Source organism: Mesoplodon bidens, assembly GCF_964165515.1.
Source record: "Mesoplodon bidens genome assembly, chromosome: 2".
Lineage (NCBI taxonomy): Eukaryota > Metazoa > Chordata > Mammalia > Artiodactyla > Ziphiidae > Mesoplodon > Mesoplodon bidens.
Genome location: NC_138177.1, coordinates 49,318,192 through 49,344,550, shown reverse-complemented (window position 1 = coordinate 49,344,550; position 26,359 = coordinate 49,318,192). Strand labels below are relative to the sequence as shown.

Sequence of the window (26,359 nt, the reverse complement as noted above, 5' to 3'; positions counted from 1 at the left end):
TTTCATCAACATCTGCAATGGCACACCATACAGCAATGAAAATAAATGAGCTACTGCTACCACAACAATATGCATGAATTTCACAAACATCATACTGAGTGAGAGAAGCCAGACACAAAATAGTACCAACTGAGGGACTTCCCTGGTGGCACAGTGGTTAAGAATCTGCCTGCCAATGCAGAAGACACGGGTTCGAGCCGTGGGCCGAGAAGATCCCACATGCCGCGGAGCAACCAAGGCCTGTGTGCCACAACTACTGAGCCTGTGCTCTAGAGCCTGTGAGCCACAACTACTGAGCCCGTGCCACAACTACTGAGCCCGCATGCCACAACTACTGAAGCTCGTGCACCTAGAGCCCGTGCTCCACAACAAGAGAAGCCACCGCAATGAGAAGCCCATGCACCGCAATGAAGAGCAGCCCCCACTCACCGCAACTAGAGAAAGCCCGTGTGCAGCAACGAAGACGCAACGCAACCAAAAATTAATTAATTAATTAATTTAAAAAATAGTACCAACTGAATGGTTTCATTTATATAAAGTTCAAAAGTGGATAAAACTAACATGGGATTAGATAGAGGTTAATTTAGGAAGGAAGGTGGCACAGTGACTGGGAGGAGACATGCGGAGGGCTTTGGGGGTACCAGTAATGGTCGAATTCCTGATCTGGGTGGCCATTATACAGGTATGTTCACTGTGTCGTAACTTGTTGATCTGCACAGTTAGGATTTGTGCACTTTCCCATAGGTCTGGTATACTTCAATTGAAAAAAAAACTCACAGGAAAGGGGGAACTGTTTCAGGGGGATAAAAAAAAAAGAAGGTGGGAAGGGAACAGAAGGCAGATCAAGATTTTACATACAGGTGGCTTAGCTGCGGCAAGATGAAAAGGGAGCAGGGAAGACTGTTGAATGGAGCAGGAATTGTTTCCAGCCCCTGATTGAAAAGTCTCCAGATACATCAACCTTAATTCCCCACCCATCCCTACACCACCTATTGAAAAACTGATCCTTTGGAAGAAACCCAATGTTTCCTAGTCTAGCAGTTACTTCTGTCTCCAGGCGGAGAGACTCAGTGTTTGTGGCCAAAATTAGAACCCCAGTTTTGACACTGACTTTCCTCTACTAGGTGCTGTGAGACTTCAGGCCTTGATGCAAATTCGCAGCAGCTAGACTGGAATAATCCTGAGTACTAGAGTGGGAGGTGAGGAGTTAGGTTGTACACGTTTGCCATCCTTGCCCAAGGGAATTACCTGCTTCTGTTGCTGTGTGTGCTGGGGTGTGTGTGTACTTCGGAAAGAGGAAGGCGCAGCCGAAAGCTTCATACCCAGCACTGTGTTCTCTCCCCAGGCACTCCTCTACTCCAAAACCCATCCAGGGGTCTAGAGTCATGCTCGAATGCACCCCTTAGCCACTTTCCGGGAGGAAAATGACAGGAAGGAACCACTGGTCACAGGTTCCACTGACAAGAGGGGAAAACCTGGGGGTGGCGGTTCCTTTATGGGGGAGGCGGTTCCTTTATGGGGGAGGTCACACCCCCTGCACAAAAACATCCCCAAAAGAACCTGTACTGAGATTGCGTTAGAGAGGTGGAGATACCCCAGGGAGGAAGTGGCAAACGGCGAAACGGGAACACCCCTCTTTGATCCCATAAGGTGCGTCAGGGAAAGTTGGACTTCGTTTAGGCAGGGACGGAGACATCTCTTCCCATGCTGCCACCAGGATCAGTGGGTCAGAGGAAGCCAGGCTCCCCTCCGCCCCTACCTCAGGTGCTGCGTGTGGGACCACAGCGGCGAGTCTGACCTCTCCTCCCGCCCCTTTCAAGGCTGGGACTTTATTAAGGCCGGTTCTATCAGGCTGAGCCACGCGCTTGGAAGAATGCGGAATCTGGCGGAAGCGCGAGGAGACTAGCCAGCAGGAGAGGAGCTGTGTCCAAGAACAAGGTAGGGACGGTTCTCTCCGGGAACCAAGCGCGGGGTCTAGAGCACGGGGATGGCTGCCTGAGGCCCGGAGGTCAGAGCTGGCAGGCTCCACGGGGAGGTTTCCCAGTCTCCCCGGCTCAAGGAAACATTCAAGACGCAGGGATAGACGTGCACAGGCGCACACGGCTTTAAAAGGCAAGAGAAGGTCCCAGCGCGGCGGGGCAGGCCCGAGGGAGGTGGCAAGGCGCCTGGAGCGGGAACCTCGGACAGCCGGCGGATGGGCGCTGGGACCCGCGAGCCAGCCTCGGGCTCCAGTCACTCCTCACACTGCGTTTTGTTGGCGCCCCGCCTCCGCGGCTCGAAGCGAAGGAAAGGGGCCAGGCCGAGTCTGAGCCCGCCCCCTCCCCCGCCCCCGATTGGCTGCTGCAGTTGTCCATCCAGAATCTATTTTTGATGGGGGGGGGTGCCACCCAGTCTGCCCCAGATCACGTTTGCCCCTAGCAGCCAACCAGTCGGGCCCAAGTCCCCGGGCAAGAAGCGATTGGGGGCGAGTGAGCTCGGCCCAACGGTCCCCCGTCCGGGTCCCCCAGCCCCCGCCCGGGAGCGAGGCGGTATATCCTGCACTCCCTGACCACCTCCCCTTCGTGGAAGCGGAGCGGCGGCCTCGCAGTAACGCAGAGGCGAAATGTAGCGAGCCGGGTGTCGCGGCCGGACGCTCGCCTTGGCTGGGGGTGTGGGGGGCACGCCGGAGGCCGAGGAGGACTGCCGAGGAGGAGTGATGAGAAGAGGGGGATCCCTGCACCCCCCAAGACCACGGGTCCCTGCTGCCACAAGCCAGGCGCCCCCCTTCCTCCCCAGCGAGGGGCAGGTCAGTCCTGTTGGGTCTAGGGGGTGGGTGGCGGGGGCGGGAGACTTGGAGCGCAGCGCATTTGCTGAGTCTGAATCGGGGAGAGGCGGGAGGGCCACCCAGATACCTCTCCCTCCCGGGGTTTGGGGATATTAAGACGGTCTTTTTTGTCCCCTCCTCAGGGCATCCTGGGTCACTTTTGCTTCTTTCATCCCATGGCCTTAGGCCCATCTGAAGTCTCCGTTACTGGAAGGAGTGGGGTGAGGGACTGGCTTCTCTTCCTTCGAGCCCCCCTTTCAGGTTAGGTGACCTGCCAGGAAGACGGGAGGAGGAGGGAGGGTCAAGTTTTAGCGGACTCAGAAACTTTTCTGGCAAGGGGCAGTGGACTCTCTTGCTCAGAGGTTTCCTCCTGGATCTCTAATGAGGGTTTTTGAAAGAACCACAGGACAGTGTTTCAGGAGACTGGAAAAGGGAGTCCTGGTGACGTGAGTGACTAGAAAGAGAAAACAGTTCCCATGGGCCAGTTACTGGAGTTTGATCCACCCTTTCCCAAACAGGAGTTGACTAATTGTGTGTGTTTGGAATACTTAAGGACCTATTCATCTTTCCTAGGAAATTCTCTTTAAATTTATTTTTTACTTGTGAGAGCTATTCTGCTTAGCTGGAATAGGGTGGGGATCAAGGCCTGGGAATTCCTTTAGGCAAGAAAAGTGGGGCCATTACAGCCAAAGAGACATGCATTTGGGAGCGAGTGCATTTTGGCTTATGCTGCTTTGCTTTTTATTTTGCTTTGTTTTATTTACTTATTTATTTGGATGGTGCTTTTGTTTTTTTGTTTTTGTTTTTTAAGAATTACATTATATCCAACTCTCAATAACCCTGGGGAACAGGGTGAACCTAGAGAACTGAAATGTGTGCATAATAACCAATAGTTTTACCGTCTTTCCCTTCAAACTGAGATAACACCCTTGTCCTATCTGACAAGCTCACAAGGCCAAGAGCAGGGGGAGAGAAGTAGGAACAGAGGCCCGGATCCGAGTCAGTGTCTGAGCTTTCTGTAACACTGTTGACTCTCAAGGGCAGGAGTGGATAGGCCTCTGGCTCTTGGCCTTGGTCTGGCAGCCTTGCCCCATTGCCCAGGAAGTCCTCCCAGTTGTTGGTTTTTGTTCCTCAGGGGCTGGGGCTTTTAGGGGTCTGGGGACCTTCACTCAGTGATCAAATTCTCCCTGCTTATTTGCCCTGTGTGGCTGTAAACAATCACTTTCTACAGCAGGGTGGCTACAGGGAGCTTGTGACTGAACTTGTAACTGACCCCACTGGGAGACCACACCTTAATAATCTTGGGTTCTTAATGGGCATTCAAGAGGGGATCTCCCCCAGGACATCCCTTCCCATCCCCGGTCGCTGAGAAGGCAATGCCAGGGTCTCCTGCGCAGCATCTTCCTAATCCCAGGCTGGCCACATCTCATTGCTGTTGACCACAGTGGTGGTCCCTGTGAGGCAGTGGGTTGCCTGTTGGGAGCATGGCAGGGGTAGTGCCCTCTGGGCATCCAGATGTCACAGGGCAGGAATGGGTGATTTAATGAAAAAAGGAAGGCAAATAGCAAACTCTTTATGCCTGCCTTGTGGGAGGATTCTCCCAGTAGGAGCTGTCCTTTGCTGTATCGTAACATTCTCTTTTTCTTGTCTTCTTTCTTCCTACATAAGGTGTTCCATACAGATTCTTGTGACTTTAAGGACCAGGCATTTGGGAAGGTGCAAGGTCTTCCCAGGAAGGAAGGACATCTCTGGAAAAAAGGAGAGAGACAGCAGACAGTGCCCTGGGACCAGCAGAGCCCGAGGAGCTGTGGGAAGCTGAAGGAGCCCAACCAGAGGCAGGGGAAGGAGCCACAGCCCCAGGCCGAGGCTGCCTTCTGAAAGATCTGAACTCAAGCTACTTTAATGAAAGAAGGGCCACCTCAGAGGGCACCCCAGACTTAGCTGGGCTCTTCTACTCTGGATGCCCCTTGCTCTGAGAAGCCTGCACTGAGAACCAAAGAAGTTAAGAGGCCAGAGAAGCTTCCCCCAAGCACAGCGCTGGCCAGCTGGGTCAGGCATCTGCACCCCTAGTGGCTGGCTGCAGAGTCTGGTGAGGAGTTTCTTGCTCCCCTCCAGCTCGTGGCTTCAGTGCTTGATGGGGCTGCCTGTTGGTGGATTAGTTTTTGCAGCGCCTGATAGGAGCGGAGAGCCGTGGGAAGAGGTCCCGCGGCGACCAAGCCTGGGTTCACCCCAAGACTAAGTTCTTTCCCGAGTTAGAAAGGGAGAGAAAGCAAAGAAAGAGAGAAGAGTTCCCCCTTCTCCTCCTCCCTTCCCGTCATGTCCTCTAAGCCGGAGCCGAAGGACGTCCACCAGCTGAATGGGACTGGCCCTCCTGCCTCACCCTGCCCTTCAGATGGCCCCGGGCGAGAGCCCTTGGCCGGGACCTCAGAGTTCCTGGGGCCTGATGGGGCTGGGGTAGAGGTGGTGGTGATTGAGTCTCGGGCCAACGCCAAGGGGGTTCGGGAGGAGGATGCCCTGCTGGAGAACGGGAGCCAGAGCAATGAAAGTGACGACGTCAGCACAGACCATGGCCCCGCACCACCCTCGCCGCTCAAGGAGACCTCCTTTTCCATCGGGCTGCAAGTGCTGTTTCCCTTCCTTCTGGCAGGCTTTGGGACTGTGGCTGCCGGCATGGTGCTGGACGTCGTACAGGTAGGACCTGGGGAGGGCAGCTCTTGACCCTGAGCCCGGAGCCACCTTTTCCTCCCGGGAAACCGTCTCTTGGAGCTTTTCTTCCACCTCCCTGTCAGAAGCAGCTGCTGCTTCCTGGAGTACTTTTCCCTTTGGATCATGTCCTTGGCTTCTTCTTCGTCTAGTTAGTTTCTACAGAAGCCTTGAGGAAGCTCAGTAGTCCCAGGGAGGTGGTCAGGGCAGTATTGCTTAACAGAAGCAGAATCGGTTCCAGAGCTCAGGCTTGGAAGAGGAGAGATGGAATAGGGTTGTTGCCTGCCGTCCCTCCTGGGCATTTCTGCTGAGCCCAGCTCAGTAGGAGACATTTAGATAGGTCTCCTGTTTATACTTTCTTTTCCCTTTACTTTGGGGTTTCAAGGATACTCACAGGAGAAAGCTCAGTTTCAAGTCTCCCCTTCATCCCCCTGCTGGGCAGGAATTTGTCCAGCTGCCAAGAGGGTCTCAAATTAAGTGGGAAGGTTCTTAAAGGCATTTTGTGTTGCTTGTCTGCCTGTAACCTTGGCAGGATCTTGCTGGGGAATGGGGGCGGGCACATGCTGTCTGATACATGATTTGGGGGGGGGCGGTGTTGGTGTGATGAGACATAGAAGTGCTAATTATGTGACATATATGGGGACAAAATATAATCTCTCATGGAATCTCTCAGGAGGACATGGAGTTCAGCATCCCCTCCCCTTTTCCCATCCAACCCTACCAATGATACATGTGGTAATACAGAGAGTCCTGCTGGCAGGTCTCACCATGCCCTTGTCCCAGGAAACAGGGTGTAGGTTCTAGGTGGTTCTTTCAATGGTGTCTACCTGGACCACTTTGACTTGAGTCCTTAGGAGAACACTGCACCTTCGGTTGCTAATGAGGATGGTGTTTATGTCATTCCTGCTCTCTCCCCTAACCTGTTATCTTGGGGATTGTTCCTCATGTCAGGAGCTAGGAAGGCGGGCTTTGGATTCCTCCCCCTGGTAGCTGCTCCTTCTCCTAAGGCAGTGAGTGGAGGTAATGGGAGAAGGAGAAATGAGACCAGGGTAGCAGTTCTCCACCTCTTCCATCCCTTTCCAGTGGCCTTGGTTTTCATTCTAAGAGTTTTCCAGTTCTGGTTTGGTGCCTCCAAAGGGTATAGAACCAGGATCTGGTGGTGACCTGGAAAGGGTTTGCTTTATTTCCTGGATAGTAAGAACGGTAGTGGGGAACATCTGTTGGCCTCTTCTGTGGGCCCATGAGGTAGGAACCATAACCATCTCCATTGTGTAGATAGGGAACCTGTGGCTCAGAGGGATTAGGTAACTTGTCCCTGGTCACCTGACTCAGAACCTACGCCATTAACCTCTATGGTCTTCACCGTGGCTGTGGTTCGCCAACCGGTTAAAGACTCTGGGAGGAGTCTGCTCTCTTTGTCTTTCCCGGAAGAACAAGGTAGACTGGAATCTGGAACAGCTGGAGTTACATTCTAAAATGAGCAAGAACAAAAGTTCTTAGAGGGCCCCTCCCTCCCCCCATCTCACACATTGAAAAGAGTTCTAGAGCTGGAAAAGTCTTCTGACACCTTGCCCACCTCCACCCCTCACCCATGGTCCTGAGACATTGAGAAACCCAGGTAGGGAATCTTTGGAGCCTGACCGCTGTGCCCACAGAGGGCCAACATTTGCCCTCAGTGTGGCACCTAGGCTCACCCCAAAGCTAAGGTCCAGTTGGTATGGAAGACAATGGCTGGTTTGTCCTTGTCCCCCTTCCCCCAGCCTCCCGCCACAGCTGGTCTGGAGCAGGCCCTGCAGATGGCTGCAGTGATATCATGGCAGGGGTGGGAGCAGAAAGATCAGGGACCACAGGGAGATTCTTATTCCATATCTAAGGGGGCGAAAGGGGTGTCTGACAATCTCGGATTCAGGAAAAGCAGGACAATTTCTAAGGATTCACACCGCATTCCCCCTTCACAAGCTAAGGTGACCTTCAGTGGGACAGAATCTGGGGCCCTAAGAGGCTGGGGCCATCAGGAGGAGCTGGCTGTAGAGTGTCCCCAGTGTCTCAGAGCATCTGAGCAGAAGGCCATGTTGGTGCAGATGTCTCCTTGGTCCAGGGCCCCCCCCACCTTTTTTCCCCACTGCTGCAGAAGCCCCAGTCTCTTCCCCAGGCCCATTTCTCTCTCCTCTTATCTGCCCTCCTCTCCACTCAGCCTGTAGAGCCAGCCTCTGCAGTGAGATAAGGGGCTGGCGTACTGGCCAAAAGTAGGAAAAGTTTAAGTGGACTGCAGTCTGCTGCAACTTCCCCACCGTGGCTGAAAGTTCCCGTAGCATTTGGGAAGGAAAGCAGGACTGGGCCCAGTGTTGGAATTGAAGGGGGTTGGGCTCTGGGACTCTCCATGCTGCAGATGCCCTGCCCCACCTCCCGGTTTGGTCCTAGGCGGCTGCAGAGCATCTCTCTCCCCTCTTCTGTCAGCCTTTTGAGGGATGGGGGTGGCAGGAGGTGGTGTGCCAACCTTCACTGGAATCCCCAGCTCCTTATCCTGACTCACTACTCACTTGCTGAGGATCCCAAGGAAAGGAGACACCCCCTCCCCGAAATACCTCCTCCTCTGGCTTTTCTTTCCTGCTGTGTATACGGAAGAGTCTACAAAGATGAAAGTGGATGGCAAGCATGGGCTTAGGGGAGTGGACTGGGAAAGCGGCAGCGTTCCTCTCACGGTCGTCCTGCTCCCGTGGCTGCTGGCATTCCTGGGTAGGACACTCCGGTTCTGCACGTCCACCCCTTTTATCACACTTTATACAGCCATCTGTACCCAGGTGCTGTCCTGAGGCCCTTCTCCTTGGACGCCTAGAGGATGTCTGCAGGTGGTGGGGGAAAGCCTCAGGTGAAGGTTGGGTTTACTCTAATCTGAGCTGACCCAGTCCTCACCCTGAAAGGTAAACTCCAGCCCAACTTGCCAGGTTCTCCCACAGCCTGGGTCCCAGAGCTGCTAGGGATCTTAGTCTTCTTCATGTCCTTGACTCCAGCTTTTCCAGGCTGTGACTTTCTTCCCTGCTGCTGTCTCCCTGGAGGGGAAGAAGGCTCAGGGCAGACCACTCAAAGGCAGGCAGGGGTCTGTCTTTGAGGCCAGAAGAGGTGAGGGATGGAAGAGGCAAGATGGAAGTATCAGGATGAAGTAGCAGCGGGGCCACTGAGGTGCGAGACTTAGGGTGATTGCTCTGAATTGGGATTATTTCTAAGTGTGAAGGGAGCTGTCTCATCCCTGACCCCCAAAATATCAGGGCCCAGTGAGCCCTCACTCCCCTGTATCCACAGACTGAGAAGGAAAGCGAAGAAGAGCTGCATTTCTGAGAAGCAGTGTCGATGTGTTCTGTCCCCACTTCCCGCCAAGTGCTTCCTGAAACGTGCCCTTTTCCATCCCCAGCAGAGCAGGAAGGTGTGGGTGAAGGCTTGGCTGACTGGTTTGACCTCAGGGGCAGGCACTTCCAGCCAGGATGAACAGGATGGGCCTGAATTAGGCCAAAGGAGGAAGAAGAGACACTGTCGGCCCCTGCCCATTCTACCCACTCCTCACCTCAGGGCAGCCTGCTTCCCGGGCTCTCCCAGAGCCGTGCATGCGTGCGTGTGTGTGTGTGTGTGTGTGTGTGTGTGTCTGTGTGTACACGTTTACATACATGTCAGAGGCTCCCCTGCCTGAGCTGCGTCTTTGAGAGGCTTTGGTGGGTGAAGAAAGTATGTGTGTAGGCATTGGCTACTCTGACCCGAGTGCCAGCTCAGGGCGTTGCCGGGTAGGGGCGCAGGGGCTGTGAGGTTCCGGGCTGTATCCTGGCCGGCCGGGAAGACTTCTGCATAGGGCTGTCATTGCAGCCGCTGGTTCTCCTTTCCTGTCTGGCCCGAAACTTAAAGCTGCTAAAACCCTATCCCTTCTAGGTCCTTGTGTAGCTGGAAGGAGAGGGTGCGAGTGAGCTGGGAGACGCAGGGATTTGGGAGTATTTATAGTGGCAGCTGAAGGGGCTTAGCTGAGCTTCATACATTTTTTTTTTCTTAATCGTAAAGACAAACAATATACCTTACAAACAATTCAGAAAATATTGCTGGCATGCACTTGGAGTATTTTTTTCCGTGCTCCTTCACTCTGCCAATAAGTACGCATATTTTACATACGCCTACCTGGAGATCAAAGCTTTTCACAGAGTCTGCGGCTTGGAAGCTGGGAGGGGCAGGTGTTATGCAGTGAGGAGGGGATATGAGGCTGGGCTCTTGAGCGGAGCTTCCAAACCACCCTTATGGGTCAGCCCCCCTTATGAGGGGCGGAGAGGGGAGCAGAGAGAATTCTTCGTCTCTGGAGCTGCGTGTCCAGTTGAGGTGAGGGAGGAGGAGGCAGAGCTGAGCAAGGCCTTGCCTGCTGGGAGCTGGCGCCCCAGAGCTATGGGCTGGCCTTGTCCAAGAGCAACAGTCCCCGAGTTCCTCCAGCGTAGACGGGGCTCACTGGGGCTGCCTTCTCTTTGGGGGCCCAGGGATGAAAAGGGATTTGCATCCCTCCTGGCTCTTCCTGTGGGTGCCTGAAAGCTCAGCAACTGTGGCTGGGGGACAGGCGGTTTCTTTCCCATCCTTAGTTTCCAGAAAGAGCCTTCCCTAAAAAAGTCCTGCGCCTTCCACCAATGAGGAGCTAGGCCAGGAGCTCAGGTACAGATACGCTCCAGCCCTAGTGAGATGAGCCCTTCCCCTGGGTCCTGGTAAGGACTCCCCCTGCCATTAACACCCCACACACACCCACAGAAAGAACTCTGACAAGAAAAGAGAGGTCCGGGCTTCCCTGGTGGCGCAGTGGTTGAGAGTCCGCCTGCCGATGCAGGGGACACAGGTTCGTGCCCCGGTCCGGGAAGATCCCACATGCCGCAGAGCGGCTGGGCCCGTGAGCCATGGCTGTTGAGCCTGCGCGTCCGGAGCCTGTGCTCCGCAACGGGAGATGCCACAGCAGTGAGAGGCCCACGTACCGCAAAAAAAAAAGAAAAAGAAAAGAGAGGTCCTTGCCTTTATAAGACTCCCCAGCGTCCAGCCTCCCCTGGACTCTAATCCTGGCCTGAGCCCCCTCTGATTTCCGTGCTCCTCTTTTTTTTTTTTTTTTAACTGTGGTAACAAACACATAAAACTTATCATCTCAACCATTTTTAATGTATAGTTCAATGCTGTGAAGTATGTTCACATTGTTGCAAAACAGATCTCCAGAACTTTTTTATCTTGCAAAACTGAAACTCTACACCCATTAAACATTAACTTCCCTTTTCCCCCTCCTCCTAGCCCCTGGTAACCACCATGCTACTTCTATTTCTAGGAATTTGAATACTTTAGATACCTCATATAAGTGGAATCATATAATATTTGTCTTTTTGTGACTGGCTTATTTCACTTAATATAATGTCCTTAAGGTTCATCCATGTTGTTGCATGTAACAGGATTTCCATCCTTTTAGGGCTGAATAATATTCCCTTGTATGTATAGATCATGTTTTGTTTATTCATTCATCTGTCAGTGGACACTTGGGTTGCTTCTACCTCTTGGCTATTGTCAATAATATTGCTATGAACATGGATGTGCAAATATCTCTTCGAGACCCTGCTTTAAGTTATTTTGGGTATATACCAGACGTGAGATTGCTGGATCATATAGTAGCTCTCTTCTTAATTTTTTAAGGAACTGCCATATTGTTTTCCATAGTGGTTGTACAATTTTACATTCCATCGACAGTGCACAAGTGTTCCAGTTTCTCCACATCCTCACCAACACTTGTTATTTTCTATTTTGTTTTGTTTTTTAATGGTTGCCATCCTAATGAGTATGAGGTGATATCTCATTGTGGGTCTGATTTGCAGCCTTGCTCATCATTAACTATAGTTGTCAGTGCTGGAATTGCCTTTAGGGACCATCTGATCTGGTCCCTGAAGGGTACCTTCTATAGTCAAGAGCTCAAGGCCCTTATAACTTGTCTAAGGTACCCCTGCTGGTCTCTGTGGGAGCATGTTGGGGACACAGCATGAAGCCTATCCTTGTGGTCTCTTGTGGGAGACCCAAGACTCCCAGTCCAGCGCCTTTGCTCATTAGAGCACTTTGCCTCCTGACCTTGATGCTCTGATCAGCCTACATACCTCTTTCTGGCCTCCTGACCCCTCCCCTCTCCAAACCTGGAGGCTTTCCATTCTTAAAACAGATAAAGGCACAGGGAAGGGAATCCACATTGCCCTCGGGGTAACACAGTCCCAGCCTTTTTTTGCAAGTCTTCAGTTTCAGTTGCGACTAAAGTAACTTTCAAATAACCAATCCTGGCTCCTACATTTTTCCTTCTTAGCACTAAGGAGTGCAGTGCTCTCTGAACCTCAGTTTCAGCATTTACAAAGTGGGATAAACATAGCTCCTACCTCACTGGGTCGTTGATAGGATATAATGAGAAAATGCACATAGAGCCTTAGGCTGGCACATGGTGCAGACTTAAAAGATGTTAGCTGAAGAAATAGGTAGGAGAGCCAGGCCTGATGGTCTCAGGGCTGGAATCCATGTCTCCTGACTCCCAGTCCAGTGCTCTTCCTTGCAGGGGTACACTTACCTTTCCTAACTGAGAGATTGGGGCAGGTCTGTAGGGTGAGAGAATGCAGAGGAGGAATGAAAAACCTCTTGCAGACCGACACTCTGAGGTTTGGGGGCCACGGTCTTCATACAGAGCCTGTTCTAAAGGAGAGCTGCTGTGGCTGAGGCCCAAAGCCCTTGGAGATAGATAGAAACCAAACAAACTCTGTAATCTCCTCAACCCCAGCCCCATGGAGCCCAGTGCTCAACAGCTGAGACAACACCGCTCAAGGCTGAGGCCACAGAGAAACCAGACTGAAGACAATTTGAAGGGAGATCGCAAAGGAGTTCTGGGGTGTAAGCCAGCCCGGGGTGACTCAGCTGTGTGGGTCCCTGCCATCTTCTCCCCCAGCTCCACAAAGCAGGCAGAAGAAGCAGAGACGGGCTAGGGCCTCCTGACTGGAAGGGACCCTCTACGTCTCCCCTGTTCTGGGTGGCAGGAGGGGGGGGCTTTGTTGTTTGGAGTACCATGGACTTGGTTTGCTTCCAGAGTTCCTGGGGGAAAGGCGTCTGACGTGCTCACTCCCTGCCGATTCCATTTCCTCCTCAAGCCCCTGCTCCCAGACTATCCAGTTGTAACCGAACAAGGGCTCGTGTGCCCACAGCACAGAAAGCCAAACTCTGACAGCAGGTTTGCAGCAAAGTAAGGGCTTACTGCAGGGCACCAAGCAAGGGAGTGGGAGAAAAGCCTCAGATCCACTCCCACTTGGTCTCTGAGTGAGGGGGATTTAAAGGGGAAGAACAAAGAAGCTGGGGTTAGTCATCATCTTGTGACATTTCTTAATTGTACTTTTGGGACTCAGGATGCCTACCTTTTAAGAGTCTATGGTCTGGTGGTCCATGACCCAAGGGTCTGTTAGCTCATTTTGACCTAGAGAAACAGCCTGAGTCTGTACGTTAATGATGTTATGATTGACCTCAGCAATCTTAGTCATCTGACTCTGGCTGATGGGTGTTCAGTTAACACAGGATTGAGGTCAGAAGGGACAAGAAAGGGATTAACGTTTTGGGTAAAGCCATTAATCATAACCTTGGAACAGGAACTCACTTTTAGGGGGACTCAGTTTCACATTCAACCTCGATGCCAGCCCTTTGGGGCCCTGAAATGCCTGGGTTCTGTTTTCACCTTGCAGCACTGGGAAGTCTTCCAGAAAGTGACAGAGGTCTTCATCCTGGTGCCTGCACTGCTGGGGCTTAAGGGGAACCTGGAAATGACCCTGGCATCAAGGCTTTCCACCGCAGTGAGTGTCCTGGCTGGGAGGAATGGGGCACACAGTGGACTCGGGGGCAGCACAGAGCCTGACTAGGAGATCACCACAGGCCTTTCTCAACTGTCCAGGTCTGCAGTGTGGGTCTGGGGTGGAAAGGAGTAGGGAGACCCCAGGCTGGTTGTCCTGCTCCTGGGCAGGAGCTCCCTGCCCAGAGTGGTTCCCAGGCTCGGTTTCTGGATGTCCCAGCCATCCTTGGACTCTTGCCCCACCCCCTGCTTCACAACCCGCCTCGTGACTGTTTGTGCAGCTTTGACAGGCGAGCATCATGCTGGTCCCTCCACCTGCACAGATGGGGGCCTCCTCTGATCTCCAGCCCTACTCTGCAGCTGGGTAGGAGCAGAGCCAGGCCTCCCCAGCCCCCCTCCAATCCCATTCCCTTTCCCCCATGGCAGGCCGCTCTTCTGTAAGGGAATAGATGAAGAGGGGCTGCTCATCACTCCCACCTCCCCAAACTCTTAGATCGGATCGGCCGTCATGGTTCGGAGACTGAACCAGATACAGGCCCCATGGGGTGGGAGGCAGGAAGCAGTAAAACTCAGGAGGCCAGGGGAGCCAAGTGACAGGGGTGTCCCTGCATGGCCATGAGCCTGGAGAAGGCAGCAGAGAGAAGTGGCAGCCAGCCTAGCCCTCCCCAGCTTGCCCTCCTGGCCTATTCCCATGCCGCCTCACTCCTTCCCAAACACTCCCGTGGCCTCCGTCCTGCACCAGCAGCTGACCTTTCTCCCCTAAGATGGCAAGCTGGCTTCAGAGCCAGGGAAGGATCAGGTCATTTTAACCCATGTGGGAATGAGCTGCCCAGGTGAGCAGGGCAGAGCATGGAATCGGCCTCTGCTCAGTGGCCGTCCTGAGAGGAGGGGAGAAGAGGCTGCCTTGGGAGCCCCCTTCCCAACCCCAGCCAGAGGCAGGAGCTCAAGGCTCTTTTGCTCCTTCCCTCTCACCCCAGCCCCTCGACCCTGCTTCACTTTCCCTGGGGGTCATGTCCTGGTCCCAGAGTCTTAGGTCACGTGCACTGCCTGCTGATCCAGGCAAGGTCCTAATGGATGGAGCTGCAGGCCTTTTCCAGCCTGGAGCTCCAGACCCTTGTCCTCCCTCTCCCAGGCCAACGTCGGGCACATGGACACACCCAAGGAGCTCTGGCGGATGATCACTGGGAATATGGCCCTCATCCAGGTAAGAGAGCAGGGACCAGAGACGGTGGGGCTAAGCTTCCTCCCTGGTCAGGAATTTGAAAGGCTTAAGTCAGCCCCTGCCGGCTCCTGAGTAAAGCTCCAGCATCCTGCTGAGCTGGCTTCTCCCAAAGGGACTCCAGGAGGTAACCAGTTTTCCCAGAAAACCAGCCAGGATGGGAGGGACCCCAGTATCTCCACTGTCAGTCCTTGGCTTCCAGTGGTGCAGAGGACTTGTGTCCCCACAGATCAGACTCAGGAGGAGACTCAGGAGTGCTGACGGTCCTTGACTGCTGTGGTCCCATCTCCCCATGAGGCCACACAGGTTCCGAACTGGGAGTCTTCCCCGTTGAGTCCCAGGCCTTGTGTCTGGACTGAAGTCTCAGGCTCTTTTGAACCTCCCCCAATCCCCAGAGGAACACTCATTCAGCCAGTAACATGTCCTGGGTTCCTGCAGGGTGCACTACCCAGTACTGGTGTCTGGTGTGAAACTAAATAAATAAAGACATCATTCCAGCCTGGGAGGACTGGACAGGCCAGCCCCGCCTGCCTCCTGGGGCTGCTGAGGGCAAGAAGAGGTCTGGCTAAGTGCTCAGTGACCTCAGCTAAGACGCGCTCTGCTCTCTGAGTTACCACTCCCCTCCTCAGGTGCAGGCCACGGTGGTGGGCTTCCTGGCGTCCCTCGCAGCCGTCATCTTTGGCTGGATCCCTGACGGCCACTTCAGTATCCCACATGCCTTCCTGCTCTGTGCCAGCAGCGTGGCCACGGCCTTCATTGCCTCCCTGGTACTGGGTAAGGAAGGGAAGGGAGGGGCAGGGGCGTAGGAAGGGCTGCCCCAGAGGTGTCAACTAAACCTCCAATCTCTCTTTTTGTTGGTTGATACCCCATTATCTCTTCTTACCCTGCCTGGCCCCTCTCCTTCCTCCCCAGGCATGATCATGATTGGAGTCATCATTGGCTCTCGCAAGATTGGAATCAACCCAGACAATGTGGCCACGCCCATTGCTGCCAGCCTGGGAGACCTCATCACCTTGGCACTGCTCTCAGGCATCAGCTGGGGACTCTACCTGGAGCAGGGTGAGGCTGAGGCAATCAAGGGTGTGACCAGGGTGGACTCCTGGGTGGGATTGGGAGAGATGGTAGTGGGCTTGCACATGTGTAAGGATTTCTTCTATGTTCTTAACTATTTGGTTGGAGCACAGTTTGTAATAACTCCCTGCCTTAGAGAGATGAGGCTAAGTACTTACCTCAAATTCATGCAGGCAGCAGGAGCAGGGGTGAAAGTATTTGAGAAATATGCTAGGTGCTGTATATTCTTACTTATCTTGGAGGGGTAAGGGGGAAAGGGCAAAGGAAAGGAACTAAAGGCTGGAATCTGCTTGCAAAATGAAGAAGAGGAGGGGAGATAGGGATTTCTGGGGAATCAAAGCAAGAAACCTAGGATCTGGTCTGTGCCCCTAATAAGTTCAACGTCTGAGGAGGTTTCACCTTGGTTTCCTTATCTACAAATGGAAAAGGCTGGCCCCATCTACCTCCCGGGTTTACAGTGAGCATCAAATGAGGTAATACATTTACTGGCATTTAGCATGGTGTTACTGTTGATCTGTTGGGGCATTTGCAGGCTGAGCCAAGGGGAGGCTGGGAGCAGGGAGCCGCAATGCTCACTTCCCTCCCATCTCTGCCTCTCTCAGATGTCTGGCAATATATCTACCCCCTGGTGTGTGCCTTCTTCGTGGCCCTGCTCCCTGTCTGGGTGGTGCTGGCTCGACAGAGCCCAGTCACAAGGGAGGTGTTGTACTCAGGCTGGGAGCCTGTCATCATTGCCATGGCCATCAGCAGGTAGGCTCGGGCCCTTGATGCCCACCCTCACCCTCCCCTCTCCCTTCCACAGACTCACTTTTAAGCCCCGGTAAGAGGAAGTGTGGCACAGACCCTAGAAATGCCTTCAACAGTGGATCAGTCACGGGTCCTTCTGGTGCAAGTGACAGAAGCCATCTGAAATGGGTTTCATTAGAAAGCAGAACACACTGGCTTAGAGAACTAAAGAGGCACAGCTGGATTCAGGGACATAAATGATATCATTAGGGCCCCAGTATTCTCCATGTCTCAGCTCTGCTTTTCTCTGTGTTGGCCTGCAGCTTCAGGTTTGCACTTCCTTACGCTTACTAATTCCAGCAGGGATTCTTTCTCTCAACAGTTCTGCAGAATCCCATTATAGAATGTCATTGCCTGTCATCCAGTCATGTGGCTATCCCTGAACCAATCACTGTGGCCTTAGGGATGTGCTGCTCTGATTGGATGGGCCTGGGGCCTTGCCATCATTGGAGCAGTGTCACTCGAACCACAGTGACTGAGTTTGAGAGAGGTGGTTCCCTGAGGAAAAGCCCAGCACTGTTACCAGAAGGAGAAATCACACTGAGCAGGCAGAACAGCAGGCGGCTCCTCTAGCCAACTTGGGAGGTGGGTAAAGGAGACAGCTGCCTGCCCCAGCTTGCTCGGGGTGCTGCGCCAGTGTGTATGTCAGGAGCATCAGCTGGTCTGGCGAGGGGAGGCGAGGACTGGAAGGACAAGGGACTCCTGGGAGCCACCTTGCTGCCCACGTCCAGATGGACCTGTACCTCTCATCCCAGGGACCGGAACAGAAGCCTTCAGTGGTCTTTGTGTCTTGTCTTTGTGTCTGTGTAGTGTGGGAGGCCTCATCTTGGACAAGACTGTCTCAGACCCCAACTTTGCAGGGATGGCTGTCTTCACACCTGTGATTAATGGTGAGGTCTTGGCATTAGCTGCCTAGGGGAAACAAGAGGGCGGGATCAGAGGATTCGGGGGGCTTTGTATCAGTCAGGGTTCCAGGAGGCAAGAGAGTCCAGCTCAGATAGTTCACGACTTGAACTGCTACTTGAAACTGGTTACTGGAACCAGCGCATGGGCATTGGATGCCTGGGTCAACGCAGAGCTTTGGAGAGGGGCTGAGCCAGGCAGGGCCTTGTCCCCTCGGCTGTGTCTGACCACAGGTGCACACTCTGCATTGATGGAGAAGGCAGGCTCCCTGAGTCTGCAGATCACCTGTGTCCCTTCCTGCACCCTCAGCCGTGTTAGTAGTACGTAGGACTGCCACATCTCCATAGCATGGAGGATGGGGGGAGCCTGGAAGACTCCCTGGAAGGAAGGGTGTCTTTTGTCTTCCTTCTTAGTGTCTCACTCTTTTCCTGGGGTCTGGTGAATGGATCATGCCCTCCCCACTCCCCACCCCCACGTCTCAGGTCTTATGTGTCTCCGCAGGTGTTGGGGGCAATCTGGTGGCTGTGCAGGCCAGCCGCATCTCCACCTTCCTCCACATGAACGGGATGCCAGGGGAGAACACTGGGCAAGCCCCTCGCCGCTGCCCCAGCCCTTGTACCACCTTCTTCAGTCCCGGTAATTCCAGAGTCCCCACCTCCTAGGTTCACTCCATCACTTCAGAAACAGCTGGGGCCTGCATATGTAGGTTCTCCTTCTCTGTTGGGCTGTATGTACCAGCTGTTCTGGAGGGCAGAGCCCAGGCAGGAAGGCTGTCCTTTCCTGGGACACCCTGAGGGCTGGGGACCATGGGATGGAGACATAGAGATAGTCAGCTGTCTGCTGCCCTGGAGTGTAGCGTGGTACCTCCTGACTTTGAAAGGCCTCTTGGAGCCAGTTCTCCTCCTCCCCTACTCCTCCTCACACCGTCTCACCCCTGGTTCCAGATGTGAATTCTCGCTCGGCCCGGGTCCTCTTTCTCCTCGTGGTCCCAGGACACCTGGTATTCCTCTACACCATCAGCTGTTTGCAGGGCGGGCACACCACTCTCACACTCATCTTCATCATCTTCTACATGACAGCTGCACTGCTCCAGGTACGGACTGGCAGGGGCACGGGGGCGGGGGCCAGGGCTGCCCTGCAGGGATGGGAGGGGAGGTCCAGGCTTGGCCCAGATAGAGTCTTCCAACTCTTTCTCTGTGACTGTGTGGCCAGTAAACCCTGGACAGGGGCTCAGGAGAACAGACTGTAGTTCCAGCAAAGTCACTAACATGCTGTGTGACTTTTGCTCAGTTGTTTTACTTCTCTGAGGCTCAGTGATACATTTGTAAATTGAGAGGAGTGGACCAGAGGTGGTGGACTTCAGGCAGGTGCCACCCTCACTAGCCTGGCCACACAGCTCCATGTGGTTCTGTTCACATGCTGGGGTTCCTTGGGAGATTTCATTTGAATAAAGGGTTTCACAGCTCGAAAACATGTCAAAACCACTGCACTAGATAATCTGTTGGATCCCATCCAGGCTTGCCATTCTGTAATACTAGGATGCTTTCTCCTGGCTTTTTATTACCTTTTTTTTTCAACTTTTTGTTTTGAAATAATTATATATTCTCAAGAAGTTGCCCCCAAAAATGTAGAGAGATCCCATGTACTGATCACCCAGTTCCCTGCAGTGGTAACATCTTGCATAATTATAGCACATCAAGACCAGGAAATCAGTGTTGGTACAATGCACAAAGCTATTCACATTGCACCAGTTTTAACATGCACTCGTGTGTATGTGTGTGTGTGTGTGTGTGTGTGTGTGTGTGGTTCTCTGCAATTCTATCACATGTACATTCATGCAACCACCACCACAGTCAAGATACAGAACAGTTCCATCACCACAAGCCCCCCTTATGCAACCCCTTTATAGCCAAACTCACCCTTAGTATCACATTTTCAATTTCTACAGATTTGCTTTTTGAATAGGTAATAACAGTCACATAGTTCAAAAAATTTGTAAGGTTCATAGTGAAACCTCAGTGAAAAGTCTTTTCTCCCCTTTTTCCAGCCATCCAGTTCTATTCCTCACAGGCCATTGGTGTTATCTGTTTCTTTTTTTTTTTTTTGAAGTATAGTTGATTTACAGTGTTGTGTTAGTTTCTGGTGTACAGCAAAGTGACTCAGTTTTATATATATATATATATATATGAATATGAATATATATATATAAGAATATATATAGATATAAGAATATATATATTCTTTTCCATTATGGTTTATTACAAGATACTGAATATAGTTCCCTATGCTATACAATAGGACCTTGTTGTTTATCTATATCTGTTTCTTATGTATCCTTCAAGTTTATTCTATATTTATGCAAGCAAACGTACATATTTTTCTTATTTTTCTCCTTTTTTTAAACACACATGTTAGCACACTATACATGCTGTCCACACCCTGCTTTTTTCACTTAACAATTTATCTTAGAGATCATTCCACACCCATATGTGAAGAGCAGAGCACCCTGACTTTTATGGCTGCGTTCTCTCCTGTTGTATGGACGTGCCATAGTTTCATTTAACCAGTCCCCTATTGGTAAGCCCTTATCCATAGCTCCAACCCCTCATCCCCAACTTTAGAAATGTTGTGTGTTAGGACATCTTAGCAAGGGCTGGGCCAACCACATGCAGTTTCCCCGCGGCAGTTACCCACGTTGCCACGTTCCATTGTGAGTTGGGGTGAAGCACACTCGGTGGGAAAAGGGAAGGTGTGTGTGCCGAGGGTCTGTAGCTGGAGGGTAGCCCTTGGCCACGTCGGGAAGGATGAGCCCGGCTTCATTCCCCATTGTGAACACGCTGGGGGACACTCTCACCTCTGCTGTCTTCTCTAGCCTGTGCAGGGCCGGAGCATGGCTCTTGATCCCCTCTAAAGGTTCTTCCTGATCCCCTCGCTGCCCCCTCCCAGCCATGTGTCCCAGGGCCTGCTCGGGAGGCTGGAATGTGGGGACAGCTGCTGCCATTCCCTTCGTGGGATATGTCCCGAAGCCCTTCTGGCCACGCTCTTTATTTGGGATGCTTCTGCAGCTGCTGGCAAGGGTGTGAAGTTATGGGGGGCTGGCCCTCACCCAGGGCTGGGGCCAGGGCCACAGGAGTCCAAAGCAGCTGTGTGTGGGGCAAGGTGGAACGTGAAGGTGCTGGAACTGTAACCTCTGGCTTCCTTGGAGAGAAGACAGGAGAGCAACCAAGTTTGCCTAAAAACAGGTATCACTTCTGGCTTCTGGATCCCCCAGTGGCCCTGGTTCCGGCATCTGAGCCCCTCAGGGCAGAATTTGCATACCACAGTATTTACAAAGTACAGTCAGGAGTAAAACCTCCCAAATGACTGTGTTGGAGCTTTACCGTTAGAAACCGTTTCGTTCTCACACAGATGCAGTCATTTGGGGATCCCCAAATGTCAGGAATTATGCAGACGATATAAAAGATGCAGGCCAGCCCACTCCACCAGAATATTTTAGACCGGGTTCATCACCAACGTAAAAGTGCGTGTGAATCTTGTTAAAATGCAGATTCTGATTTAGGAGATCCAGCCTGAGGCCTGAGATTCTGCATTTTTCAGAAGTTCCCAGCTGTTGTTGATGCTACTGGTCCTGGGCCCACTAGCAAGGTTCTAACCTAGATCATTCTTAATTTTCTGTAGTAATGGAAGAAAAGCGAGGGCACAGATAAATCAAAGCAGCAGATAATCCAAAATGTCTTTGGAACTGGTACGCACTGTCTGCTTTGTATTTAGCCGACTTATTCTTAATTCTGTTTTGCTAGGACTAATGTTAAAATAAACTTGCATTCTCTGAGCCCACCCACAACAGCAGAATGGGAAGGGTCAGGAGGAAGGCAGCTTGGGATAATCAACTGTTACTCAGACAGCTGTGCCGGCAGCAGCCTCAAACGCCGTCCTTATTCCACTCTGCTCTGAGGACAAATCCCTGTATGAAAAGCAAACTCCAACCCCCAGCCCCCTGCCGGGCTCCCAAAGAGGCCAACATGGCAAGAATTGGAGTGACCTGAGGATAGGATGACCCAGAATTAGAGGCAAGAGGGCTGAATTCCTGCAACCAGTAGGATGTCGATTAGGAAGCCTCTTGTTTGGTAAATTTGGGTGCTGATGTGGGAAACTCCAGGGAGTAGGGGCATCTTCCTTCCCAAAGAACTCAAATTACCCCTGTCATCTGTTCAAGGTGGTCACTGTGGGGTGAAGGAACATAGAGGGGTTGCTGGGGCGGAGAGATGAGCAGTCCCAGCTTAAGGACTGTGGATAGCCAAGCCTTGTGATGCAATGAATGGGTTGATCGCGTGGCCTCTGTCTCCCCCTGGAGAGAGGGGATGGCTGCAGGCTGGGGCCTTCTGTTTCTCCAGGTGCTGATTCTCCTGTACATCGCAGACTGGATGGTGCACTGGATGTGGGGCCGGGGCCTGGACCCGGACAACTTCTCCATCCCGTACTTGACAGCCCTGGGGGACCTGCTTGGCACTGGGCTCCTAGCACTCAGCTTCCATGTCCTCTGGCTCATTGGGGACCGAGACACAGATGTCGGGGACTAAGCCTGGTCACTCAGCCTTCTCTCCACCTCTCTGCACTTTCTGTGTGAAATTTTTTTTTGGTTTCTCTTCCCCCACCCCACCCCACTTGACACTCCCACCTCTTTCTAGGACTTCACTTTGATACCGAATTCTCATTATTTTCAATGGGAATTTTTATACATTGAGCCAAGTTTGTAGAGCAAGAATTCAGGCAGGACAGATGGACTGAGATGAATAGTACAAGTAGATTTTTGAGACAATCACCAAGTGCAATTTCATGGTGGGTGCCTCCAGGTGCAGTGGATTGGAGCAGGGGTTTCCATCTGGGATCTGGGGACATTTGGTTTAGCTTTAGCAAACTCAGCCTCTGTGAGTGGGCTCTGGTTTTGGGGGTTTGTCTTTGTTTTCTTTTTTTCTTTTCGGTTGAACAGAGGGATAAGTGTCACTCTCCCTTCCCCTCCCACACACACATACTTTTTCTAGAAATGGACCAACTTCAGAGCACTAAGCAGGAGACAGCTGCTCCTGGCCCCAAATAATCCTAGCCCTATTCTCTACCCTGCTCTCAAAAAGAATGAGGTGGACTTAGATTGTGTACATGCTCCTTACCCAATTGCCTGATAAATACCACCAACCCCTCCCTTTGATCTTTTTTCCAATTGATTGTCTCATCCAGGAAGAAATGAGCAGTGGCCTGGTCTGCCTGTTGACCCACGTCTACCCATAGTTTGCCAAGATCTACATCCTCCCTGGGCCCAGAGAACTGATTATCTCTGTTCAACCTTTCTCTCTAATTGTTTCTAAGCACGACCTTTCCCAGAGCTTGCCAGGTTGGGTTCCAAGATGAGGGACGGAGAATGGGTATGTGGAAAATGGTTAGGAGGTTGAGGGCAACCAGGGGTGTTTCACTGCTGCTGTTTCTCCTGAAGACATGATCACGTGGTCACCTTAGACCCTGTCACTTCCTGAAATCGCTCATTCTTTCATGCCATGGAGGTCAGTTTTCCTCTCTCTTGGCTTCTGCCCACATACATCATTCACTCACTCATTCATTCATTCATTCATTCAGCAAATACACAGCCTCCCCAAGAGGAGCTCTTCTGCAGGCACGGTCTGAAACATTTGTTGAGCGCTATTTATTGAGTGCCTACTATGTGTTAGGTCCTGTTTGCACAGGCCCTGACTAGCCAGCAGTAAGGGAAACACAGTTCTAACCTCGCCTCGTTCCTAGACATAAAGGCCATGTGCCCTTTTCAACCTGGCAGAGAAAGTTTCCTCGCTGTATTTCCATCTTTGTCACCGAGCCAGGTTCCGCCTCTAGATTCCACTCCTGGATCCCACTTCCGTACAACACTGACCACAGCTAGAGCCCCTGGCCCCATTGCTCAGCCACTGCTGATTTCCCTAAACTCCCCTTCCTCACCCTCCCTTCCCTCCATCTCCTCACCAGCCACCCAAAAGAGGATTCAGAACTAGAAGGCTGGATATCAACTGACTGCTTCCACTTTTCTCTGCCCAGCACAAGACTGGGAGAACACTGGAGTCTCTGCACTTTTCCCACACGTTACCGTGAACAGATCAGGATTCTGTTGTCCACACTCACATGTACAAATCTGGGCATTTGGATGCAGGTTTTTTCTAGCCTGTTTATCCACAGCTTTCCCTTAAGCCCTCCGCTCTGTAGCCTAAAGGGCCCATCTCCAGGGCAAGACTAGGCAGTGACCCTGACTTTTACCACTACCATGCCTCATCCCAGGAACTTGCCCTTTACCTCCAGAGACTTTCCTCTCCCTCCATTTCCACCCAGGCCACCTTCCAGAGCCTAGAACTTTAGAATTGGAATCGTAGAGGTTATCTAGCTGGGGGTGTGTCCAGCAGAGTTTATTAACACCATCCTGGCCTTGTTCCTGCTCTTCCTCAGGCCTTCTTTCGTCTTGTCCTCCACCTCCAAACCCATTTGCACACAGACTCTTATACAGGCACCAAAACCAACTCTTCCGCCCCTGAGGCTGTGTCCCTGTGGTGTGCAGTCACCCCTGCCCCAGTCACTCACCACTTCCTCATCTCTGGAGTTCAGCCAGGCTGCCCTGGGGGATTCCGGAGTGTCCTTTGCCACAAAAGCAAGAAGGTAGGCGTGCCCCAAGCCCTGAGTGTGTGAGCAGAGGGAGGACTGTGGGGTGAGAGGGAAAGAAAGGGGACTTCATGACTTTCATGGAAGATCCATTTCTTTTCCCCCGATTGCACAAACTGCATCGACTTGTGGCCCGGCTGTGAGGAGCAACATTGGTTTACTCTTCTATCCTTAAAAAGTTACAGAACTGTGTCCTACGACAGTTATTTATAGTGACTATAACTGAATTGACAAATGTCAACGTAACTGATAAATTATATTTGGTAAAATAAAGAGGACGTTTATTTAGGTGGCTGGTGGTTCCTGTGTGTCTCATAAAAAAGCAGCTTCCACTGTTGCTTTGGGCCCCCTCTGTAGTCCCACCCCCTCCTCGCATGGAAGTGGAAAGGGGCCAGAGTGCAACAAGAAATGAAATATTTCTTAAATACAGAGATGCATGATAGAAAACATCAGCCACTTATTGAGAAGCAATCAGTGCTGCTCTGGGACATATTCCAGAAGCCTTACTCTGCCCTTGCTGTCCACACACTGACTCAGCCTCGGTTGGGGTATTGTGCAAAGGGTGCAAGCACCTATGGGTTAAGATTCCTTCCCGCCAGAGGTTTATAATCTGCTTGGGTCAAATAATAATAGCCATTCTTTGCTGAGTAGTTGCACGTGCTTTCACTGTGCTCAACCCTGTAAACTCTTAAAATTTACAATTGACTGCAAAGGGTTTAGAGTCAGGCGTGAATTCAAATCCCAGATCTTCTGCATTGATCTGTGTGACCTTGAGCAAACCATTTACCCTCTCTGAGCTTCAGTTTCCTCATCTGTACTAATACGTATTTCCTAGGGTTATTAAGCAACTTCAGTAAGATAATTGACGTAAAGGACTAGACACTGTGCCTGGCATACACTAAACCCCAGCATACTAGTCAACTCTGAAGTGAGGGGGAGGTGGGCCAATGACTAGACAATGTCAATACTCTGACCATAGGGGTAAACCGAGGGTGGCTGGGGAACAGGCAGACAGAAAGGACACCTAACCAAGTCTTGAAGGGCAGGGAAGTCTTAGAGGAAGCCATCAAGAATAGGAGCAGCATGCAGGAGGAGAGAACCATGCTGGAGAGGAAACAGTAAGCTAAGCAGAGAAGTGAGCCTGGTGCTTTGGGGAACTACAAATGGTTCGCATGACTGGAGTTTGGAAGGCAGGGGGTGATAACACAACCCTCTGAGACACACGTTTGTGACGAAGCAGTTTTTCTGCGATGGCAGATAGGGAAGGGCAGAGTCACAGTGCAGTCCCACCCAGATCTGCCTGACTCCAAAGCCTCTGCTGGGAACCACTGCCCGAGCAGGACACGTTCCCCCAAGGATCCTTGACAATGGTATATAGCACAGAGTGCTGAGCATTACCCAGCTTGGTGATCAGCCCTTTTTTTTTCAGCTTTGAGATATAATTGACAAAGTTGCAGTATATTTAAAGTATATAACATGATTTAATATATGAATACATTGTGAAAGGATTCCCCCCATTGAGTTAACACATCTATCATGTCACATAATTACCCTTTTTTTTCTAGTGAAAACATTTAAGAAATCAGCCTTTTATAACGGGCCTGGACTCTGGGACTAACTCTTCAAAGCAGTAATATGCTAGTAAGGCCATTAAGGGTTAGTGGAGAGAGGATAATTGCTTGTTAATTACTATTTGTATAATATTTAATATATAGCATATTATACTCTATGATATACTTTTAAATAATAGCCTCATTTACAACTTCAATATTATCTCTCGTAACTTTGCAAAAAAGATATTATCACCATTTTACAAGCGAGAAACTGAGGCCCAGAGGGGTTAAGTGTCTTGCCCAAGGTCATAGATTCACACCCAGGATTCTCTCAGCCCAGTGCCTTCCCACCATGCCTGGAGCCAGATGAAAGAGGGGGCCAAGATGTCCCTGTGTAGAGAACATTAAAACGTACTGAAATGGTCAAAAATATGGTGCCTGTTATCTCAGTTTTGCCCTTGAGACACCTTGTATTGCTGCAAAATGATAATTGTCTACAGAAATAGACAATATCTTCCAGTGGACATTTAAAAACAAGCCTCCCTAGGGCCTCCCTGGTGGCGCAGTGGTTGAGAGTCCGCCTGCCGATGCAGGGGATACGGGTTCGTGCCCCGGTCTGGGAGGATCCCATATGCCGCGGAGCGGCTGGGCCCGTGAGCCATGGCCGCTGGGCCTGCGCATCCGGAGCCTGTGCTCCGCAACGGGAGAGGCCACAACAGTGAGAGGCCCGCATACCGCAAAAAGAAAAAAAAAAAAAAAAGAAAAAAAAAACAAGCCTCCCAGGCGCC

General features: G+C 51.8%; 1 protein-coding gene across 1 annotated transcript; it reads left to right on the top strand.

Moving 5' to 3' along the window:
* Positions 1-4,628: 4,628 nt before the first annotated feature.
* Positions 4,629-24,306, top strand: SLC41A1 (solute carrier family 41 member 1). Its single transcript, XM_081225701.1, has 10 exons — positions 4,629-5,494; positions 13,246-13,353; positions 14,482-14,553; positions 15,198-15,342; positions 15,481-15,627; positions 16,242-16,389; positions 17,236-17,315; positions 17,830-17,964; positions 18,273-18,421; positions 21,723-24,306. The coding sequence occupies exons 1-10, from the start codon at positions 5,120-5,122 to the stop codon at positions 21,906-21,908; spliced, it is 1,545 nt and encodes a 514-aa protein (XP_081081827.1). The 5' UTR covers positions 4,629-5,119; the 3' UTR covers positions 21,909-24,306.
* Positions 24,307-26,359: the final 2,053 nt, after the last annotated feature.